At 45.9% G+C, this 21811-nt stretch overlaps 1 protein-coding gene across 6 annotated transcripts in view; it reads left to right on the top strand.

The window, feature by feature from the left end:
• The window catches only part of SCUBE3 (signal peptide, CUB domain and EGF like domain containing 3), a 207439-nt gene that overhangs the window by 97837 nt on the left and 87791 nt on the right, over positions 1-21811 (top strand). For 4 of the 6 annotated variants that reach the window (XM_063954912.1, XM_063954911.1, XM_063954915.1 and 1 more), the window contains one exon: positions 17711-17758. The exons of the other annotated variants lie outside the window; for them this stretch is intronic. In XM_063954912.1, coding sequence (XP_063810982.1) covers positions 17711-17758 — 48 coding nt within the window. The remainder of the gene's footprint in view (positions 1-17710; positions 17759-21811) is intronic. 6 annotated transcript variants of the gene reach the window in all.

Here is a 21811-nt window from a genome sequence, read left to right as displayed (position 1 = left end):
ACAGCACAGTCAGTTCTGTTTAGTCTTTTCAATACTGTACATTATAAACTGGAGTTGTCTGTTCGTAAACCAGTGAAAAGAGTGGAGAAGTGAGATAGTGGAGAAGTTGCCCATGGAAACCAATCAGCTGCTACGTATAATTTTATAGAAAGCACTTGATAAATGTTACGTAAAAGTGGATTGGTTGCTATGGGCAATCTCGCCAACCGTCTGCTTCTCCACTCTTTTCCCTGCTTAATGAATAGACCCCTTAATTACAGGGGAGGGTAGTTCAGTGGACAAAATCTTGAACAGGCAGTTTCAATATGTCACGAATTATGACCCTTGCGCGATCCATTTAAGCTAACTTCTACTACTGTGTGTTTGAATCACCTACTTATCATTACAGATCACTGCTTTGTCCCTTTAGTCATACTGCTTTAGTTTACTACAGAGTTTTACCATTTTTGCAGAACAAATGAGGTAGAAAGGAAGTAGATCTAGCTAGCTCCTGGGACTTGTGTGTTTCTCAGAGTGTGATTGATGTCTGTTGTTGTGTCACAGGATTATGGCTCACCTTTATCTCTTGCTGCCTCCATCCAAATCTAGTGATTCAGAAGGTATTAGTTTTGTTTTCTACCAGCATATGATCCCTTCCTGATTCATATACACTAATAAAAAGACGTGCCAGGACTAGCCTACTCTCCCTTAATGTGGTAAAGTAAAATACACGTAAGCATCTGGTAAAGTCACATTTCTTAACACAACAACACATAGTGAATGGATAGATAGAGGATGATTTCATGTAGCATTTCTTCACCCCTCAATCAGCTCCTTTTATCTGGCTAAACAATTATAATAATACATAACGATAGCATAAATGAGCTCAAAACTATAGTATGTCGTGAGTTGTGACCTGGACAACTGATAAAAAGGAGAATGTTTATATTAGTCACAGGATCCCTTAAATATATAGTGCCCCTGGTGAAACAGTTCCTTGCAAGCATCCACGTTAGAACCAGCGTCACAGTATGTGAGATTAGTTTAATGTCCCACTAGTAAGGAGTAAGGAAATTCTCAGAAGTATATGGGAGGGGTGGTATTTTAAGAGAGACCCCTATTCCAGACTGACAAATCAGCTTACTGACAGGCAGAACTTAGAAATAATATTACAGTAGGAAACCTGGGTGCTGAGCAATAATGTAACAAAGTAGCTGATGACTGCAACCATGTGGACAAAATACATACGAGTAAATAATACTCCTTTCACGACAAGCTTCTGACCAATACTGGGTGTGTGAAAGCATCTACCTTTTGGGTTCAACCCGGCTCATGGTGCAGTGTGAATGTGTATACCGGGTTGATGCGACCCGGGACCCATTCACAGCATAGGAAGAGCTGGCGCTTGGAGATGACCTCATCTCCAAGCGCCGGCTCAGCACATGCCTCTTGTGGCGTCATAGACCATAGAAAGCGGTTTCAGCCGGTATGCACCTGGGATGGACCTGTGTACATAATCCCGGGTGCAACCCAGCTTTGCGGTGTAAAAGGGGTATAAGTGAGTGAGACTCTCAGAGCAGAAAATAACATAAATGAACAGGAAGGACAGGGTAGAAGATTTTATGGAAAAGGACTATGTACCTGAGTCAGAAATATTCTAAAGCAGCAGGAGGCGTCTGTAGCAAAAAGACTCATTCTGCATGCACTGTTGATCCAAGTGTTGCATTTGAAGACATACTGTAGTATCAGATCACCATCGAGACGATTGGTCTCAATTGTCGCAGCCCACGGCCATCTGAGTAAGTCTCAGCACTCAGACTGGTCGCTAAAACTCCTGTGCCGAGGCCAGGAAATCTGCGTCCAAAGATGCAGAGTCTTGCCTGGCCATACCTACAAAACACCTTCAAATCCCCCTCCCAAATGCTGCAACATGTCAATCATTCTATGGCTAAAGGGCTGTGAGTGATCATCTAGGACTCATTCTATACATACGGTTTACTTTATGTACTTCTCTTAATTAGGTCCTATATCACTTAAGGCAAAGATAGATGCAGAAACCAAGGTAAGAGTAACAGAATAGTCAGATGGTCAATAGAACAATGCAGGAAATCAGAACTGAAATGGATAGCCAACCAGGCAGGGGTCAATATAGATAGTCGATGCACATATGAGCGGATCCAAACTCAACAAAGGATAAAGGGGGTTCTTCAGGTTTGTTAGCAAACCAAAAAAGCAAGCAAATGGGCAAAACCATGTTGCACTGCAGATGGGGCAGATGTAACATGTGCAGAGAGATTTAGATTTTGGTGGATTTATTGTTTCTGTGCAGGGTAAATACTGGCTGCTTAAGTTGTTACACTGCAATTTAGATTTCACTTTGAACACACTCCACCCAAATCTAAATCTCTCTGCCTATTTTCTTGCTTTTTAGGTTTGCTAACAGACCTGAATAATGCTCCAAAAATTATGAACTCAGTATTAACACAACAATGGATATGAGAAAGGAACTGACAACCAAACTACGTACTACTGATGTACAGTACATAAGTCCTGGTCTCAGCTTAGCTTTGGGCAATTCTAACGGCCCATGGTCATGAATGGTCTTTGATGCTTAAATATTCCCAGGAGTTAGACTTAAATATAAAAGAAAATGTAATAGGCAACTTTAGAGGAAGCACAGAGAGACGAGGGAAGCATAACAATAACAGGTCTTAATTACTCCTGACTGCTTGGTGAGAAAACTTCATGTCAACCACCGACTAACCTAAATGGGTATTATTAAGTGGATCCTGCCTAACAGTTATGCATACTTGCCTACCTGACTCTCTCCATGAGGGAGAAAATGCTCTGTTCCTGGACTTTCCTGGTAATGTATGATTGCCATCACCTGTGGTGAGCTAGTTAATTGATAAGAAAGGTGTTTCACCACAGGTGATGGCAATCATACATTACCAGGAAAGTCCAGGAACAGAGCATTTTCTCCCTCATGGAGAGGGTCAGGTAGGCAAGTATGCAGTTATGTGACCACATAAACTTATAGGATACTATTGGTCTGTGCACTCCCTTTCCCCACCCACAAAAAAGCTCAGATGGGCACGTGAATCTGTGGATGGGGCCTGGATACTTTGCCCTTGCACACAATAAAAGAACAAGGACTGAGATAAACCACACAACCTGCTTCAATAGACTACAAGGTTGAATTTCAGGCAGAATTTGACTCTAGGGGCCTTTATTATGCTACTGACAGAAACTATGATTGCAGTAGTTGGAGCTATCCTAATTAGGATGAACACTTACCTGCCCTCCACCAGATTTTCTAAAAGAGGCATGAGAGAAAATGGGTGTGGTAGGCTATATACCCTATGATCAGATAAGCAAATACTCTATTCCAAAAACACAACAGACACCCTGATATTTCCATTTCCAGGTTGTCTGTTCTGCTTTTGAATTGGGATATTTGCTTATCCTCCCTATTGAACACAGCTTACAAATCCCCCAAACTTTTCTCATTGTTTAGTAAGGCTGTCCTCACATGCTGAGCAGATCAACTAATCCTGCACTAAATGGGCCATGGCTGACACATTCTCTCTGCAGGTGACGGTGTAATTTAATAGTGATGTCATCTGTTTATATATTATTAAATATAATAAAATGCTATAGATTATATATGTGCAGTGATTTAGGGGGTCATTCCAAGTTGATCGCTCACTAGCTACTTTTTGCAGCCATGCAAACGCATAGTCTCTGCCCACTGGGGAGTGTATTTTAGCTTTGCAAGTGTGCGAACGCCTGTGCAGCTGAGCAGTACAAAAACAGTTTGTACAGTTTCTGAGTAGGTCTGAACTTACTCAGCCGCTGCGATAACTTCAGCCTGTCTGGTCCCGGAATTGACGCCAGACACCCGCCCCCGGAAAAGGCTTGGACGCACCTGCGTTTTTCCAACCACTCCCTGAAAACGGTCATTTGATACCCTTCTTCCTGTCAATCTTCTTGCGATCGGCTGTGTGAATGGATTCTTAGTTAAATTCATCGCCCAGCACGATCCTCTTTGTACCCGTATGACGCGCCTGCACATTGCAGTGCATTCGCATACGCAGTAGTGACCTGAACGCTGCGCTGCGAAAAATGGTAGCGTGCGATCAGGTCAGAATAACCCCCTTAGTTCAGTATGGTGTACAGTATGGTGTATGGTGTACTTGTCTGACTCACCATGGCTTGATCGTAATGATTGTTGCTTCGAAAAATTTCATTCTTTGGTAAATAGTTTTGTAGCTTTACTGTCTGCCAGAGTGCCACATTTACACTGTCAACCAAAATAGTAGTCTTAAATATTTCATGCTGTGTAATAAAACTTTTATTGTCTGATAAATGTGGCACACAATATAAGTGTAATCAGATAAAACGCACCAAAATGATCTGTCAAATAATACAATGTATAAATACTAAAAAAAAAAGATAAAATGAGGGGTATAATGGGATAAAGAAGCACTGTGCCATACTTAAGTTTGATTGTGTAAATACATATAACACAGTAATTGTTTTACCAATGCACACTTTTTGTAATTATGAAGAAAAACAGCAACTATTCATTAGGTAACTAAATTCACTTGTATGCCAGACACCAGAGCACAGTAATTAGTCTAAGTTGTGGACCCAAAAACAGAGTGTGTGTGTAAAGGACTTGGCGTATGGGTGTAAATGAGAAAATATCTTGTGGGGATGTACCCCTTGTGTCCGTGTCCCTGTAACTTACATTTATGTCTAGTAAATGTTCGCTTCCCACCGTGCCATGTTTCGCTGTGGCAGCATAGCCTAGAGCTGTGAGCCCATATCTAGCTATTTTCAAGTGTTTGTATATGCACACTACTTGTATTTTTATACCTATTAGTATAAATCCTTATTGGTGGTTTGGATTTCCTGTGTGTGGCAGACACATTTGCAGGTTGCTAATCAGTTTTGACTATTTGCATTTTCTCTATCGTCCTAGTGGATGCTGGGGTTCCTGAAAGGACCATGGGGAATAGCGGCTCCGCAGGAGACACGGCACAAAAAGTAAAGCTTTAGGATCAGGTGGTGTGCACTGGCTCCTCCCCCTATGACCCTCCTCCAAGCCTCAGTTAGATTTTTGTGCCCGGCCGAGAAGGGTGCAATCTAGGTGGCTCTCCTGAGCTGCTTAGAATAAAAGTTTAGTTAGGTTTTTTTATTTTCAGTGAGTCCTGCTGGCAACAGGCTCACTGCATCGTGGGACTAAGGGGAGAAGAAACGGACTCACCTGAGTGCAGAGTGGATCGGGTTTCTTAGGCTACTGGACACTAGCTCCAGAGGGACGATCACAGGTTCAGCCTGGATGGGTCACCGGAGCCGCGCCGCCGTCCCCCTTACAGAGCCAGAAGAGACGAAGAGGTCCGGTGAAATCGGCGGCAGAAGACATCCTGTCTTCAGACTAAGGTAGCGCACAGCACCGCAGCTGTGCGCCATTGCTCTCAGCACACTTCACACTCCGGTCACTGAGGGTGCAGGGCGCTGGGGGGGGAGCGCCCTGAGACGCAATATAACGGAATACCTTAGGTGGCAAAACAGAATACATCACATATAGCTCCTGGGCTATATGGATGTATTTTAATCCCCTGCCATTTTACACAGAAAAGCGGGAGATAAGGACGTCGTGAAGGGGCGGAGCCTATCTCCTCAGCACACAAGCGCCATTTTCCCTCACAGCTCCGCTGGAAGGACGGCTCTCTGACTCTCCCCTGCAGTCCTGCTTCAGAATCAGGGTAAAAAAGAGGGGGGCATTTTTGGCAGCAAATAACGATAATAACAGCAGCTATAAGGGAATAACACTTATATAAGGTTATCCCTGTATATATATATATAGCGCTGGGTGTGTGCTGGCAGACTCTCCCTCTGTCTCTCCAAAGGGCTAAGTGGGGTCCTGTCCTCTATCAGAGCATTCCCGGTGTGTGTGCTGTGTGTCGGTACGCGTGTGTCGACATGTATGAGGAGGAAAATTATGTGGAGGCGGAGCAGTTGCCTGTGTTGGTGATGTCACCCCCTAGGGAGTCGACACCTGACTGGATGATTGTATTTAAACAATTAAGTGATAATGTCAGCAATTTGCAGAAAACTGTTGACGACATGAGACAGCCGGCAAATCAATTAGTGCCTGTCCAGGCGTCTCAGACACCGTCAGGGGCGCTAAAACGCCCGTTACCTCAGTGGGTCGACACAGACCCTGACACAGATACTGAGTCTAGTGTCGACGGTGACGAGACAAACGTAATGTCCAGTAGGGCCACACGTTACATGATCACGGCAATGAAAGAGGCATTGAACCTTTCTGACACTACAAGTACCACAAAGAAGGGTATTATGTGGGGAGAGAAAAAACTGCCAATATTTTTTCCTGAGTCAGAGGAAATAAATGAGGTGTGAAAAAGCGTGGGTTTCCCCCGATAAAAAACAGCTAATTTCTAAAAAATTATTAGCATTATATCCTTTCCCGCCAGAGGTTAGGGCGCGTTGGGAAACACCCCCTAGGGTAGATAAGGCGCTCACACGTTTATCAAAACAAGTAGCGTTACCGTCTCCTGATACGGCTACCCTCAAAGAACCAGCTGATAGAAGGCTGGAAAATATCCTAAAAAGTATATACACACATACTGGTGTTATACTGCGACCAGCAATCGCCTCAGCTTGGATGTGCAGTGCTGGAGTCGCATGGTCGGATTCCCTGACCGAGAATATTGATACCCTGGATAGGGACAATATTTTGTTAACTATAGAACATTTAAAGGATGCACTACTATATATGCGTGATGCACAGAGGGATATTTGCACCCTGGCATCAAGAATAAGTGCTATGTCCATCTCTGCCAGAAGAGCGTTATGGACGCGACAGTGGTCAGGGGATGCGGATTCCAAACGGCACATGGAAGTATTGCCGTATAAAGGGGAGGAGTTATTTGGGGCTGGTCTATCGGACCTGGTGGCCACGGCAACGGCTGGAAAATCCACCTTTTTACCCCAGGTCACTCCACATCAGCAGAAAAAGACACCGTCTTTTCAAACTCAGTCCTTTCGTTCCCATAAGTACAAGCGAGCAAAAGGCCACTCTTTTCTGCCCCGGGGCAGAGGAAGAGGAAAAAGACTGCACCATGCAGCCGCTTCACAGGAGCAGAAGCCCTCCCCTGCTTCTGCCAAGTCTTCAGCATGACGCTGGGGCTTTACAAGCAGACTCAGATATGGTGGGGGCCCGTCTCAAGAATTTCAACGCGCAGTGGGCTCACTCGCAAGTGGATCCCTGGATTCTACAGGTAGTATCGCAGGGGTACAAACTGGAATTCAAGGCGTTTCCCCCTCGTCGTTTCCTGAAGTCTGCTTTACCAAAGTCTCCCTCCGACAGGGAGGCAGTTTTGGCAGCCATTCACAAGCTGTATTCCCAGCAGGTGATAATCAAGGTACCCCTCCTGCAACAAGGAAAGGGGTATTATTCCACGCTGTTTGTGGTACCGAAGCCGGACGGCTCGGTGAGACCAATTTTAAATCTGAAATCCTTGAACACTTACATAAAAAGGTTCAAATTCAAGATGGAGTCACTCAGAGCAGTGATAGCAAACCTGGAAGAAGGGGACTATATGGTGTCTCTGGACATCAAGGATGCTTATCTCCACGTCCCGATATACCCTTCTCACCAAGGGTACCCCAGGTTTGTAGTACAAAACTGTCATTATCAGTTTCAGACGCTGCCGTTTGGATTGTCCACGGCACCTCGGGTCTTTACCAAGGTAATGGCCGAAATGATGATTCTTCTAAGAAGAAAAGACATTTTAATTATCCCTTACTTGGACGATCTCCTGATAAGGGCAAGATCCAGGGAACAGTTAGAAGTCGGAGTAGCACTATCTCAGGTAGTGTTACGTCAGCACGGGTGGATTCTAAATATTCCAAAATCGCAGCAGATTCCAACGACACGTCTACTGTTCCTAGGAATGATTCTGGACACAGTCCAGAAGAAGGTGTTTCTCCCGGAGGAGAAGGCCAGGGAGTTATCCGAGCTAGTCAGGAACCTCCTAAAACCAGGACAGGTCTCAGTGCATCAGTGCACGAGGGTCCTGGGGAAAATGGTGGCTTCTTCCGAAGCGATTCCATTCGGAAGATTCCATGCAAGAACATTTCAGTGGGATCTACTGGACAAATGGTCCGGATCGCATCTGCAGATGCATCAGCGGATAACCCTGTCGCCAAGGACAAGGGTGTCTCTCCTGTGGTGGCTGCAGAGTGCTCATCTACTAGAGGGCCGCAGATTTGGCATTCAGGATTGGATCCTGGTAACCACGGATGCCAGCCTGAGAGGCTGGGGAGCAGTCACACAGGGAAGGAATTTCCAGGGCCTGTGGTCAAGCCTGGAAACGTCTCTTCATATAAACATTCTGGAACTAAGGGCCATTTACAATGCCCTAAGTCAAGCAAAACCTCTGCTTCAGGGTCAGGCGGTGTTGATCCAATCGGACAACATCACGTCAGTCGCCCACGTAAACAGACAGGGCGGCACGAGAAGCAGGAGGGCAATGGCAGAAGCTGCAAGGATTCTTCGCTGGGCGGAAAATCATGTGATAGCACTGTCAGCAGTATTCATTCCGGGAGTGGACAACTGGGAAGCAGACTTCCTCAGCAGACACGACCTTCACCCGGGAGAGTGGGGACTTCACCCAGAAGTCTTCCACCTGATTGTAAACCGTTGGGAAAAACCAAAGGTGGACATGATGGCGTCCCGCCTCAACAAAAAACTGGACAGATATTGCGCCAGGTCAAGGGACCCTCAGGCAATAGCAGTGGACGCTCTGGTAACGCCGTGGGTGTACCAGTCAGTGTATGTGTTCCCTCCTCTGCCTCTCATACCAAAAGTACTGAGAATCATAAGAAGGAGAGGAGTAAGAACTATACTCGTGGTTCCGGATTGACCAAGACGGACTTGGTACCCGGAACTTCAAGAGATGCTCACGGACGAACCGTGGCCTCTACCTCTAAGAAAGGACCTGCTACTGCAGGAGCCTTGTCTGTTCCAAGACTTACCGCGGCTGCGTTTGACGGCATGGCGGTTGAACGCCGGATCCTGAGGGAAAAAGGCATTCCAGAAGAAGTCATCCCTACTCTGGTCAAAGCCAGGAAGGACGTAACCGCAAAACATTATCACCGCATTTGGCGTAAATATGTTGCGTGGTGTGAGGCCAAGAAGGCCCCTACAGAGGAATTTCAACTGGGTCGTTTCCTTCATTTCCTGCAAACAGGACTGTCTATGGGCCTAAAATTAGGGTCCATTAAGGTTCAAATTTCGGCCCTGTCGATTTTCTTCCAGAAAGAACTGGCTTCAGTACCTGAAGTTCAGACATTTGTAAAAGGGGTCCTGCACATACAGCCTCCTTTTGTGCCTCCAGTGGCACCTTGGGATCTCAATGTGGTGTTGAGTTTTCTAAAGTCACATTGGTTTGAACCACTTTCCACTGTGGACTTAAAATATCTCACATGGAAGGTGTCGATGCTGTTAGCCTTGGCTTCAGCCAGGCGTGTGTCAGAATTGGCGGCTTTATCATATAAAAGCCCTTACTTAATTTTTCATTCTGACAGGGCGGAATTGAGGACTCGTCCTCAATTTCTACCTAAGGTGGTTTCTGCATTTCACATGAACCAACCTATTGTGGTACCTGCAGCTACCAGGGACTTAGAGGACTCTAAGTTGCTTGACGTTGTCAGGGCCTTGAAAATATATGTTTCCAGGACGGCTGGAGTCAGAAAATCTGACTCGCTGTTTATCCTGTATGCACCCAACAAGCTGGGTGCTCCTGCTTCTAAGCAGACGATTGCTCGTTGGATTTGTAGTACAATTCAGCTTGCACATTCTGTGGCAGGATTGCCACAGCCAAAATCAGTAAAAGCCCATTCCACAAGGAAAGTGGGCTCATCTTGGGCGGCTGCCCGAGGGGTCTCGGCTTTACAACTTTGCCGAGCAGCTACTTGGTCAGGGGCAAACACGTTTGCTAAATTCTACAAATTTGATACCCTGGCTGAGGAGGACCTGGAGTTCTCTCATTCGGTGCTGCAGAGTCATCCGCACTCTCACGCCCGTTTGGGAGCTTTGGTATAATCCCCATGGTCCTTTCAGGAACCCCAGCATCCACTAGGACGATAGAGAAAATAAGAATTTACTTACCGATAATTCTATTTCTCGGAGTCCGTAGTGGATGCTGGGCGCCCATCCCAAGTGCGGATTATCTGCAATACTTGTACATAGTTACAAAAATCGGGTTATTATTGTTGTGAGCCATCTTTTCAGAGGCTCCGCTGTTATCATACTGTTAACTGGGTTCAGATCACAGGTTGTACAGTGTGATTGGTGTGGCTGGTATGAGTCTTACCCGGGATTCAAAATCCTTCCTTATTGTGTACGCTCGTCCGGGCACAGTATCCTAACTGAGGCTTGGAGGAGGGTCATAGGGGGAGAAGCCAGTGCACACCACCTGATCCTAAAGCTTTACTTTTTGTGCCCTGTCTCCTGCGGAGCCGCTATTCCCCATGGTCCTTTCAGGAACCCCAGCATCCACTACGGACTCCGAGAAATAGAATTATCGGTAAGTAAATTCTTATTTTAGTGGTACAGATGTTGCAGTACAAGTGATATCTCAGCCACTGCATTTGGTGGGGATGACTTGTATTATTGTTGGCATTGTACTGTATTGCATAAAGTCGCAGATGCAACTGCAGCAAAAGATACAAGGACACAACTAGGTCCAACTCAGAATTAGCCCCTATGAGTAGTGATCCTGCCCTCCTCAACTGACCCCCACCTACTCAAAAGACACTGCTGCCATTAGGGCTACAAATGTGTCCTCTTACATCTTTGCTCCGTGTGCTACAAGTCTCGTTACACATAACATGTGAGTTCCACGTGACTCGGTAGCTCTGAGCGTCTTTTTTCTGCATTTTTTTCATGCCATGCTGTGGCTGGACTCGGAAGCACCACTGAGGCGCTGTCCCTGCTCTGCATCCCTTCCCTGCTGCTGCGCCGCCTGGCCTGTCCCCCCTGCTGATAGGCAGCGGCGCTGACAGCATGAAACGCCTACTGCCCTCCCCTCACCTGTAACAGCGGCTGTGTGCACTGCAGATCCGAAGAGGGGGCGGAGCTACACCGGATGCAGGGGGCGGGGCTACACAGACCAGGCTGCTGTAGCTGTACAGAGGAAGAGTAATTACAGTGACAGCCAGCCAGACTTAGGTAAGTGGAGGGTGAGAGAGAAATGTAAGTATGTGTGTGTGTGTGTGTGTGTGTGTATGGTGGGTTGTATGTGTATAGTGGGGGGGTGTATGTGTATGGTGGGGGTGTGTGTGTGTAGTGGGGGTGTGAGGTGTGTCTGTGTGTGCGCACATTATGGACGCTACTACTGGGGGGTCATTACATGTAAGGACGCTACTACTACAGGGGGGCATTACGTATAGCGACGCTACTACTGGGGGAGGGGGCATTATGTATAACGACGCTACTACTGGGGGAGGGGGCATTATGTATAACGACGCTACTACTGGGGGAGGGGGTATTACGTATAAGGACGCTACTACTGGGGGGGCATTACGTATAAGGACGCTACTACTACTACTACTGGGGGTTATTATGTATAAGGATGCTGCTACTACTACTACTACTGGGGGGGAATTACATATAAAGACGCTCCTACTACTACTGTAGGGGCATTACGTACAAGCATGCTACTACTACTACAGGGGGGCATTACGTATAAGGACGCTACTACTACTACTACTGGGGGTTATTATGTATAAGGATGCTGCTACTACTACTACTACTGGGGGGGAATTACATATAAAGACGCTCCTACTACTACTGTAGGGGCATTACGTACAAGCATGCTACTACTACTACAGGGGGGCATTACGTATAAGGACGCTACTACTACTACTGGGGGGGGGCATTATGTATAAGGACGCTACTACTACTACTACTGTGGGGGCACTACGTATAAGGACGCTACTGCTACTACTGGGGGGCATTACCTATAAGGACGCTACTACTGGGGGGCATTACATGTAAGGACGCTACTACTGGGGGGGCATTACGTATAAGGTGAATAAGATTGTGCTACTGTCTGGCGTAATTTTAAATGGGGGTACTATTGTGTGGCCATGCCCCTTCCTTGTGAGACCACACTCCTTTTCCTTTGGCGCGCACTGACCCTTTGTGAAATATGGGAGGGCGCAAATTTATAGTTTGCAGGGGGACGCCGAACACCCTAGCACCAGCCCTGGGTAGCACCAATCGTCTTTTTGCGTATTTTTCCTGCGAAAATGTGTCTTAGATGCAAAGTAATGTATAGGACGCACAAGCAGCTTCTGCTGATTAAAATGATATATGGTATGCCAATATTCTGTGTGTGACTGACGAATTTACATACAAAATGCTACGCTACAGTGTTTTCATGGATAACACTGTAATGCGGCATTTCGGATGCAGATAGAGCGCAATTACACACACAGAATATAGGTATGCTGCATATCATTTTAATAATCAGAAGCTGCTTGTGCGTCCTATACATTACTTTGCATCTAAGACCAGTCCCGCCATGGCATGGCGCAACTTCAAGGGCTGCGCCTGAAGCAAAGCTGTAAGAGGACACATCTGTACTTCCACACATTTCCCGGGCTGTTTTTATTATTATTACCAGTTATTTATATAGTGAACACATATTCCACAGCGCTTTTACAGAGAATATTTGCCCATTCATATCAGTCCCTGCTCCAGTGGAGCTTACAATCTATATTCCCTATCACATGTACATACAGACACATTCACTGGGGTTAATTTTGTTGGGGGCCAATTAACTTCCCAGTATATTTTTGGATTGTGGGAGGAAACCGGAGCACCCGGAGGAAACCCACGCAAGTATGGGGAGAATATACAAACTCCACACAGTTAGGGCCATGGTGGGAATCGAGCCCATGACCTCATTGCTGTGAGGCAGTAATGCTAACCATTACACCATTCGTACTGCCCTTTTCAATCCCAATACACCCCTGGTTCTGCTTTTTCATATTTCTTAATAACTATGGTCTGGCCCAAAAATGAAGAATCTGTATCACAGAAATCCAAGCCAATACAGAATCTTTGTTCTCTGGAATGTATCATCTCTGAGTTGCTGGGGCAGGGCTCCAATGATAGCCTGTCCTGTCAATCAGTAAGAAGTTAAGTGATTGCATATGTGATCACTTTCTGGTTCGGACACCACACTGCGCTACTGTGCAAGCAGGTGCTTTCAGTAGCCCAAAGGCTACAATGGCTAGCATTATCATACACAGTGCTGGCTGCCTCTCAGTACTCAAAATGTCAGTCATGTGACTATCAATGTTGTGGCCAGCTTGTACCAGAGAATAGTGGCAAGTGGCAACATGTGGCATTAGCAGCGGCTGATTAGATCCGCGGCTGTCGCCAGCATTATGTAGATGAAGGCTGTCTCTTTCATGTCTGATTCAGAGTTGCAAGCAGAGCAAAAAAAAAAAAAAAAAGAACAAATTTGTGCCTTGGCAATAAACAGGTTAAAATGTGCAGAGAAGTTGGAGGAGCTAATCTGTATATTTACAGTGTAAGAATAACGATATTCAACATTTGTGGCTATGCAGCATGCAAAAAGAAAAAAATGATTTGCACACCTTGCTGTGCAATATGGCTTGTCCAAATTTTTTTTTTATTGCCTTTCTCCCAACTCTGAATCCGTGCCAAAATGTTTTTGTTTTGTTTTTTCATTTCAATTCTAAGTTCTCCAGGAAGCCCACAAAGGTGTGGACAAGTAAAGAAAACTCTATGTCAAAATGTAGCAAGGGTGTGATTCAGAATTTTTCTTATCATCTGATCTGGCTAAGCAGTTCATAACTTGTTGTGTTTGACTCATAGCTACAAAACCATTGCTTTCCTTTTAGGAAGTTAACAGTAGCCACTTTCTTGACTACTTTTCTTCATGCGAGACGTAATAAAGTAACTACCACTCGATACAAGTAAACTGGAATATCATGACTGCACAATATAAACCAAAGGTGACAGTCAGACTGATTAGTACTGCAAAAACATTATATTTGCATCAGGTATTGTATTTCAGATAATATTCCAGTTTTAACAGTATGCTCTGGTAAGAATTTTGCTGCTAGCCCAACGCTGTCAATAATGTGTGTATGTCCACAGGGAGACATAGGACCTAATCCAGACATTATCGTAGATGTGCGGAAAAACCCACATCTGCGATCAAAATCATTGACAAGCGGGGGGACACCAAGCACAGGGCAAGTCCGCCCCGCATGCCGGTTCCTGCCCCCCCCCCCCTCCGCCCCCCTGCAGGCATGCAAAAGCATCGCACAGCGGCACCTGCCAAGTAGTTCTCTGCCTATGCAGCCCAGCTGCGGAGCAGGCGGCTATCCGCCATGTTTTTGGCCACAGCGGCTGCGTGACGTCACTGCCCCAGCAACGGTCCGGACATGCCTGCGTTGTCTGGACAGCGCCCCAAAAACGTTGTTGCAATGCCACTGACATGCCCTGCGACTGCAGGCAGAAGTGAACGCACAAGTAATATTCTGTCGCATCTCACTGCAATGCGTCTGCTGTGTGTGTGTGCACACTTCACTGGGCTTCAGCCTGCGTACGCTGCCGCAACAACGACCAGGTCGGAATTAGGCCTATGATCTGGACGGGAACCTGCTAAGCTGATCTGACTTTGCAGGTCCCTAACTGAAGGGAATATATAACAGGATCTCCAGATGGCGTTACCTAGCAAAGGAATATGAAAAGAGAAGACAGTGATGGAAAAAAGAGAAATCAGTGATTTCTGGTGGTAATTCAGACCTGATTGTAGCAGCAAATTTGTTAGCAGATGGGCAAAACCTGTGCACTGCAGGGAAGCGGGGGGGGGGGGGGAGTGGGGGGCAGATATAACACGTGCAGAGAGAGTTAGGTTTGGGTGGGGTGTGTTAAAACTGAAATCGAAATTGCAGTGTAAAAATAAAGCAGCCAGTATTTACCCTGCACACAAACAATATAACCCACCCAAATCTAACTCTCAACAAATCTCTAACAAATTTGCTGCTACGATCAGGTCTGAATTAAGCCCTTTGGGGGTAATTCCAAGTTGATCGCAGCAGGAAATTTTTTAGCAGTTGGCCAAAACCATGTGCACTGCAGGGGAGGCAGATATAACATTTGCAGAGAGAGTTAGATTTGGGTGGGTTATTTTGTTTCTGTGCAGGGTAAATACTGGCTGCTTTATTTTTACACTGCAATTTAGATTGCAGATTGAACTCACCACACCCAAATCTATCTCTCTCTGCACATGTTATATCTGCCCCCCCTGCAGTGCACATGGTTTTGCCCAACTGCTAAAAAAATATCCTGCTGCGATCAACTTGGAATTACCCCCTTTGTGCAGTATCCCTCTTCTTAAATAGGAGGAAGTTGTGTTAACAACTTTCTCTGGCTTTTTTGAAGGAGAAAGGGTCTATCACTGCTTCATAAATAGGGTTCCGGTATGAATGGCCGACCATGTTATGGTTGACAGTCATTAGGTCGACCACTATTGGTCGACATTGGCATGGTCGACATAGATAAATGGTCAACACATGAAAATATCCGACATATGAAAGATCGACTCATGAGAAGGTCGACATGAGTCTTTTTACTTTTTTTGGTGTCGTTTCTGCGTAAAGTGATGGGGAACCCCAGTTAGTGAACCGCATCTCCTCGCATGGCTCGCTTCACTCGCCATGCTTCGGGCAAGGTGCCTCGCTCTCCGCTACCACTGCGCTTGGCACAGATTACAGTTCCCAATTGTAGTCCATGTGGATCGTAAAGTATGGAAAAATTCCAAAAACTCATGTCGACCTTTTCATGTGTCGGCCTTTCATGTGTTGACCATGTGTCCATGTCAACCAATGGTGGTCGACCTAATGACTGTCGACCATAACATGTTCGGCCATCCAAACGGATACCCATAAATAGACCCCCAGATGAGATCACCCACATACTAGATAGGTAGTGGCACTAAGGGCAAATGGTCATAAAAAAAATTCTCATCTGTGTGTTCTAATTTTTTTTATTTTTACAGCTATATAGATAATGTGCCAGTGACACATAGTGGGGAAAGACATACAGTATAACAATTGTTTTTGGACAGTTAGTATGAAGTAGTGAGGGTGTAAAATGTGTAAAGAAAAATAAATTAACCAGAAAAAGATGCAGTAGTATTTACACTGCTGTACATCAAATGCAGTGTGCACAGGGCCTGATTCATTAAGGGTTACTTCAGCAATCCTATGTGCAGTTTCCCAATGGTGGGGAAACTGCATATGCGCAGATCGGGTCCTGCAGTCGCAGCGCAGATATGCGAACGCCTGTGCCTGATTGACAGGCAGAGGCGTTCACGGGGAGGGGCGGGGACGGCCGGCATTTTGGAAATTGCGGGGGGTGGTGAGGCCAAGGGCTGCATCGTATATGCAGTTTTCTTGGTCTCACAGTCCCTTCAGCGACGGCAAAGCTTAGTAAACTGAAGCTTACTCAGCCTGCCGTCGTAGATGAACATCGCTGCGGGCAGCTTTGCATTTGCAATCTTTAATGAATCAGGCCCACAGTCATGACAAAGAGCATCAAAATTGGTTTTCACAAGGAACTATCAGAAATTTGTTCTAGATTGGCTTCCATGTACAATGTTGTGATTCACCTAATTCTCCAGTGATCATTAATTGTTCACCAAGTCTGTGTTGAATCAAGACTTAAGCCAGGTACACACTGGGCGATAATGAAATGCCGGCAATGAATGACTATACTGTTGAACAATATAGAGTTCAACGATATAGTACGTACACACTGAATGTTATAGTTCAACTAAAACGATCAGTGACGTCACCACCGGCATTCCCAGACATGCAGCTCAGCCCGACACTGACGGGTTGAGCGGGTTGAGCTGCATGTCAGCTCAATATTGGTAATTGATGAACGACATGCGGAGCATGCATCGTTCATCGTTCACCAATATTACCTCATACACACTGGACGATATAAGCCTAAAAGATTTATGTTGTTATTGTTTATTTTTTAGGCTGAAATCGCCCTGTGTGTACTCGGTTTTAGATTCAATTTCAATTTTAGAACAGACTGGATCAATTCGCCCAGCAGTTCGTCAATATTTCAAATTAAATACATCATATGGAGTCAGCGCTTATAAAACAAATGATAGAATTGCCACATTATTTGGTCTTTTGCTATGGGGTTATTCAGATGTGGAAGCAAAGCAAAAAAGCAAGCAACTAGGCAGGTGGGGCAGATGTAACACGTGCAGAGAGATTTTGATTTGGATGAGGTATCCAAACTGAAATCTAAATTGCAGTGTAAAAATAAAGCTGTCTAACATTTGTGGGCTACTTGCAAAATCAGCCAGTATTTACCCTGCACAGTAAATATAAATGTATTTCCTCCCCTTGCATTGCAAAATGGGTTGTGCCAGATATGGTCTTTTTCTGTCTTGCTTCCAAATCTGAATCAGACCCCTGGTTCATATAATAATTCATGGAATTTTATATTTTAAAACAGAGTAACTATAAAGTAAATGTGTTATGTTGTACCTTATACTCATTCATTCTGAGTAGGTTGATATATACTGTTGATTACACTGATAGATACCTCTCTTGTAAACAGGGGAGAAACGCTCCGATCAGACCCCTAGTGCCCCGATCTTTGCCAATGGTAAATATGAAGCCTACTTTAACATGAGTGTGTTTGTGTATGAATGCATATAGATTATTTTGTGCATGTGTTAAATTGTGTACAGTGAGATGAAGCTCTTATTATTTAACTACTGGAGAAAAATATTTAAATTGACCATAAACCGAGACAGTGTAAAGAAAGATGACTGCAAACACTCAATTTGCCAATTTGCCAACTACATTTATCATACAAATGTGTTACCTTCAGGTCTGGGTTAACAAATGATCAGAAGAAACTGCAGTACTATGCCTAACTCACGCACTCCAACACAACACAATATGGGGGTCATTCCGAGTTGTTCGCTCGTTGCCGATTTTCGCTATGCTGCGATTTGTTGCAAAATGCGCATGCGCAAGGCACGCAGGGCGCATGCGCTTAAGTTATTTAACTAAAAACTTAGTAGATTTGCTGTGGATCCTGCGGCGCTTTTCAGTCGCACTGCTGATCAGTGAGTGATTGACAGGAAAGGGGTGTTTCTGGGTGGTAACTGAGCATTTTCCGGGAGTGTGCTAAAAAACGCAGGTGTGTCAGGTAAAAATGCGGGAGTGTCTGGAGAAACGGGGGAGTGGCTGGCCAAACGCAGGGCGTGTTTGTGACGTCAAACCAGGAACTAAACGGACTGAGCTGATCGCAATCTGTGAGTAGGCCTGGAGCTACTCAGAAACTGCAAGGAATTATTTATTAGCAGTTCTGCTAATCTTTCGTTCGCTATTCTGCTAAGCTAAGATACACTCCCAGAGGGCGGCGGCCTAGCGTGTGCAATGCTGCTAAAAGCAGCTAGCGAGTGAACAACTCGGAATGAGGGCCAATGTTCCTTACAAATACAAAACTACAGCAAAATAATGTACACTACTATTAAGTGACCATGATGAATATGAGTATGTCAATCATGTAGAGATGCTATGAATTGCTTGTAAAACAAGTCAATATATTTTCAGCAAAATTGGAAAATTATATTTAGGGGCAATGGGGGTCATTCCGAGTTGATTGTAGCAGCTACGATCAGGCACTCATACATGCGGGGGGACGCCCAGCGCAGGGCTAGTCCGGCCCGCATGTCAGTGCCACCCCCCCCCCCCCCGTACCCTGCTAGCCAGGACAGTGGGGCAGAGATGGTGCCGCCCCCATGCCTTGAGCCCTGTACGACTGTACCACTCAAATACCCCTAGTTAAAGCCCAACCCAGTGCTAGCTTGGTGTACCTAATAACATAGCTACAATGTAACAATATTCAACGCCGGCTACATAGGGGGTCATTCAGACCCGATCGCTGCTGTGCATTTTCGCACAGCAGCGATCGGGTCCAATCTGCGCATGCGCTGGCGCCGCAGTGCATCAGCGCATGCCAGACAGCCGACGGCTATATTTAGCTAGTGATCTCCTCTGCTTGATTGACAGACAGAGACGGTCGCTGGATGGGAGGGAGCGGCCCGGCGCCATTTGGCCACCGTTTAGGGGGCACGGTCTGGGAAACACAGATGTGCCCGGACTGTTGGGTGGGGGGGGGGCGGGCTGCGGCGGCTACGTGACATCACATGCAGCCGCTGCGACACAGGCAGCAATGAGTAGCTCCCTGCCAGCGCGCAGGAGCTGGGCTGGCTGGGAGCTACTCCTACAGTACACAACTGTGCGATGATTTTGTGCTTGTGCGGGAGGGTCAACCCTGACATGCGGGGCGGACTTGCCCTGTGCTGGGCGTCCCCCCAATTGTCAGGGAAGCTGATCGTAACACATCTACGATCAACCCTGACTCACCCCCATAGTGCGCTGGCTTTAACCGCTCGGCCACACTAACCAGCGGTAGCAGCCTCTTACACTCTAAGCGGCTATTCATGACTTCAGCACTACAGTATCTATGATAGTGTACACAATACAATATCATAGATACTGTAGTGCTGAAGTCATGAATAGCCGCTTAGAGTGTAATGCTGCTGGGTGGGAGGGGGAGAGCGGGTATTTTCAGAATAGTGAACCTGAAATGAAGTGTCTTTCTGAAAAACTTCCTCTGCATTTTTTTACACCGGTACTCTTTACATCCGGCAACGACACTTTATGGACGGTCCGGTAAAGGGTTGAATCCAATGTCCAGAGTGGTTTAGCGTATTGTCAGTAAACAAAGGACGCACGCATCAAATTCTTTATTACACAGTCAGCTGCAGCTCTGCATTCATGACAAAACGCTGTTCAGTATTAGTGTATAGTGTAATGAATGACAGGTTCCATGAGCCAATCGGCAAGCGGCGCTACAGAGGCTTCATTGGTATTTGACACATGCACTGTGGAGTTTAGGAAAAGTGACATTTGGTGGACAGAAAGTTGTATTACAGTCTCCGCCTTTTCCAGCACCTCAGTATGTTACGTTACAACATTCTGTTACAGGCAGCGGCACTGGAAGGCGTGACTAGCAAGGCGCACTACATGGCGTGTGAGGCAAAGTTGTAGCAAGACACATCTGTAGGTGGTCTGGAAAACATGGACTGTTAGGGTTCTTGGAAAAATGAATTTGAAAACACTTGTCTAAGCCTGCCCCCAACCAGCCCAGACATAAAATCAATTAAACCCACACGTGAAGGATAGTTCTTTCTCAACTTACCCTGCCCTTGAATTATTAGCTCCACATGTAATATAGATAACCAATATGGTATTATTAATCCCTAAAATGTGTAGCCCTTATCAACTGTAAATCACACCCTGCAGCCATGACTATATTGTTATAAACATAAAATAAATGGGGATATTAATTAATTTAATATTAATTGTTTATTCTAAGGGCAGATCTGTGTTTGGTGACAGCATGCTTAGGGTTAAATGGCTAAATATGAACTGGCTAAAGATGAAATAAAAAAAATGAGTGACCTGCATTGGTTACTTTGTTTTTGTCTTTTTTACTAATACTGGGCTCAATACAGACCTGATCATAGATGTGCTAAATTTAGCACATCTACAATCAGCTTCCCTGGCATGCGGGGGGACGCCCAGCACAGGGCTAGCCCACCCCGCATGTCAGCAGGCCCTACCCCGCTGCACAAGTACAACAGCATCACACAGCGGCGATGCTTTTGTACTTGAAGAGGGCTCCCAACCAGCGCAGCTCCTGCGCACTGGCAGGGAGCTACTCGTCGCTGCCCAGGTCACAGCGGTGATGTCACGCAGCCGCCGCGGCCCGTCCCCCCAGTGTTGCCCAGACCGCACCCTCTAAGTGGCGGCCAAACACTGCTAGCCCACCCCCTCCTGCCCAGCGACCGCCTCTGCCTGTCAATCAAGCAGAGGCGATTGCAGGGCTAAGACAGCCCGTCGGCTGTCTGGCATGCGCCGGCGCCGCATGCGCAGTTCTGACCTGATCGCTGCTGTGCGAAAACGCACAGCAGCGTTCAGGTCTGAATTAGCCCCACTGTCTCTAATTTGTCCCCCCCCCCCTTAGACTTGGATAACCCCTTGGATAAGATATTGTCCCAACCGCTCCTTGAACAGCGGGTCATAGCGCTATGATTTTCTGAGGGAACCTCTTGATCATTTTTTACTCTCTAGTCTGATGGTTGTCCCCCTTCCCTAGACAGTCTAGACTAGAGCTGTCCGATCTTTTACATACATTATATCCCCTCCTCTAGATATGTTAAAATGTTTTTAAATATATTCCACCGTGGATACCTGTACCTTCATTTAAGCTTCATTATTGGGCTCAGTCCACACTCACTGTCCCAAATGTGGTGGCCCTGAGGCTGATCTGCTGCATTGTCTATCGGACAGCCTTGTCATATGCACATTTTAGATCCATGCCTGGAGGCTTGCTTTGGATGTCTTATGTCCCTCTAACTCCTCAGTGGGCTGTTTTAAGCATGCTTTTGCCTGGCGTGAGAGATGCAGAAAACTGCTTCTGCCAATATCAGTAGCAGCTAGAAAAATCATCCTCCAGGTGTGAGCCAAACCGTTCCTCCTTCTCTTGAGTTGTTTAAAGAAAAATACTTTTTCCTCATGAGAATGGATTAGTAGGAAGCTTCTCTTCAGATAGAGCGATGCACTCATTTATAGCTTC

Source organism: Pseudophryne corroboree, chromosome 2 (genome assembly GCF_028390025.1).
Source record: "Pseudophryne corroboree isolate aPseCor3 chromosome 2, aPseCor3.hap2, whole genome shotgun sequence".
In the NCBI taxonomy this organism is placed as follows: Eukaryota; Metazoa; Chordata; class Amphibia; order Anura; family Myobatrachidae; genus Pseudophryne; species Pseudophryne corroboree.
This window is presented reverse-complemented; position numbering and strand designations above follow the sequence as displayed.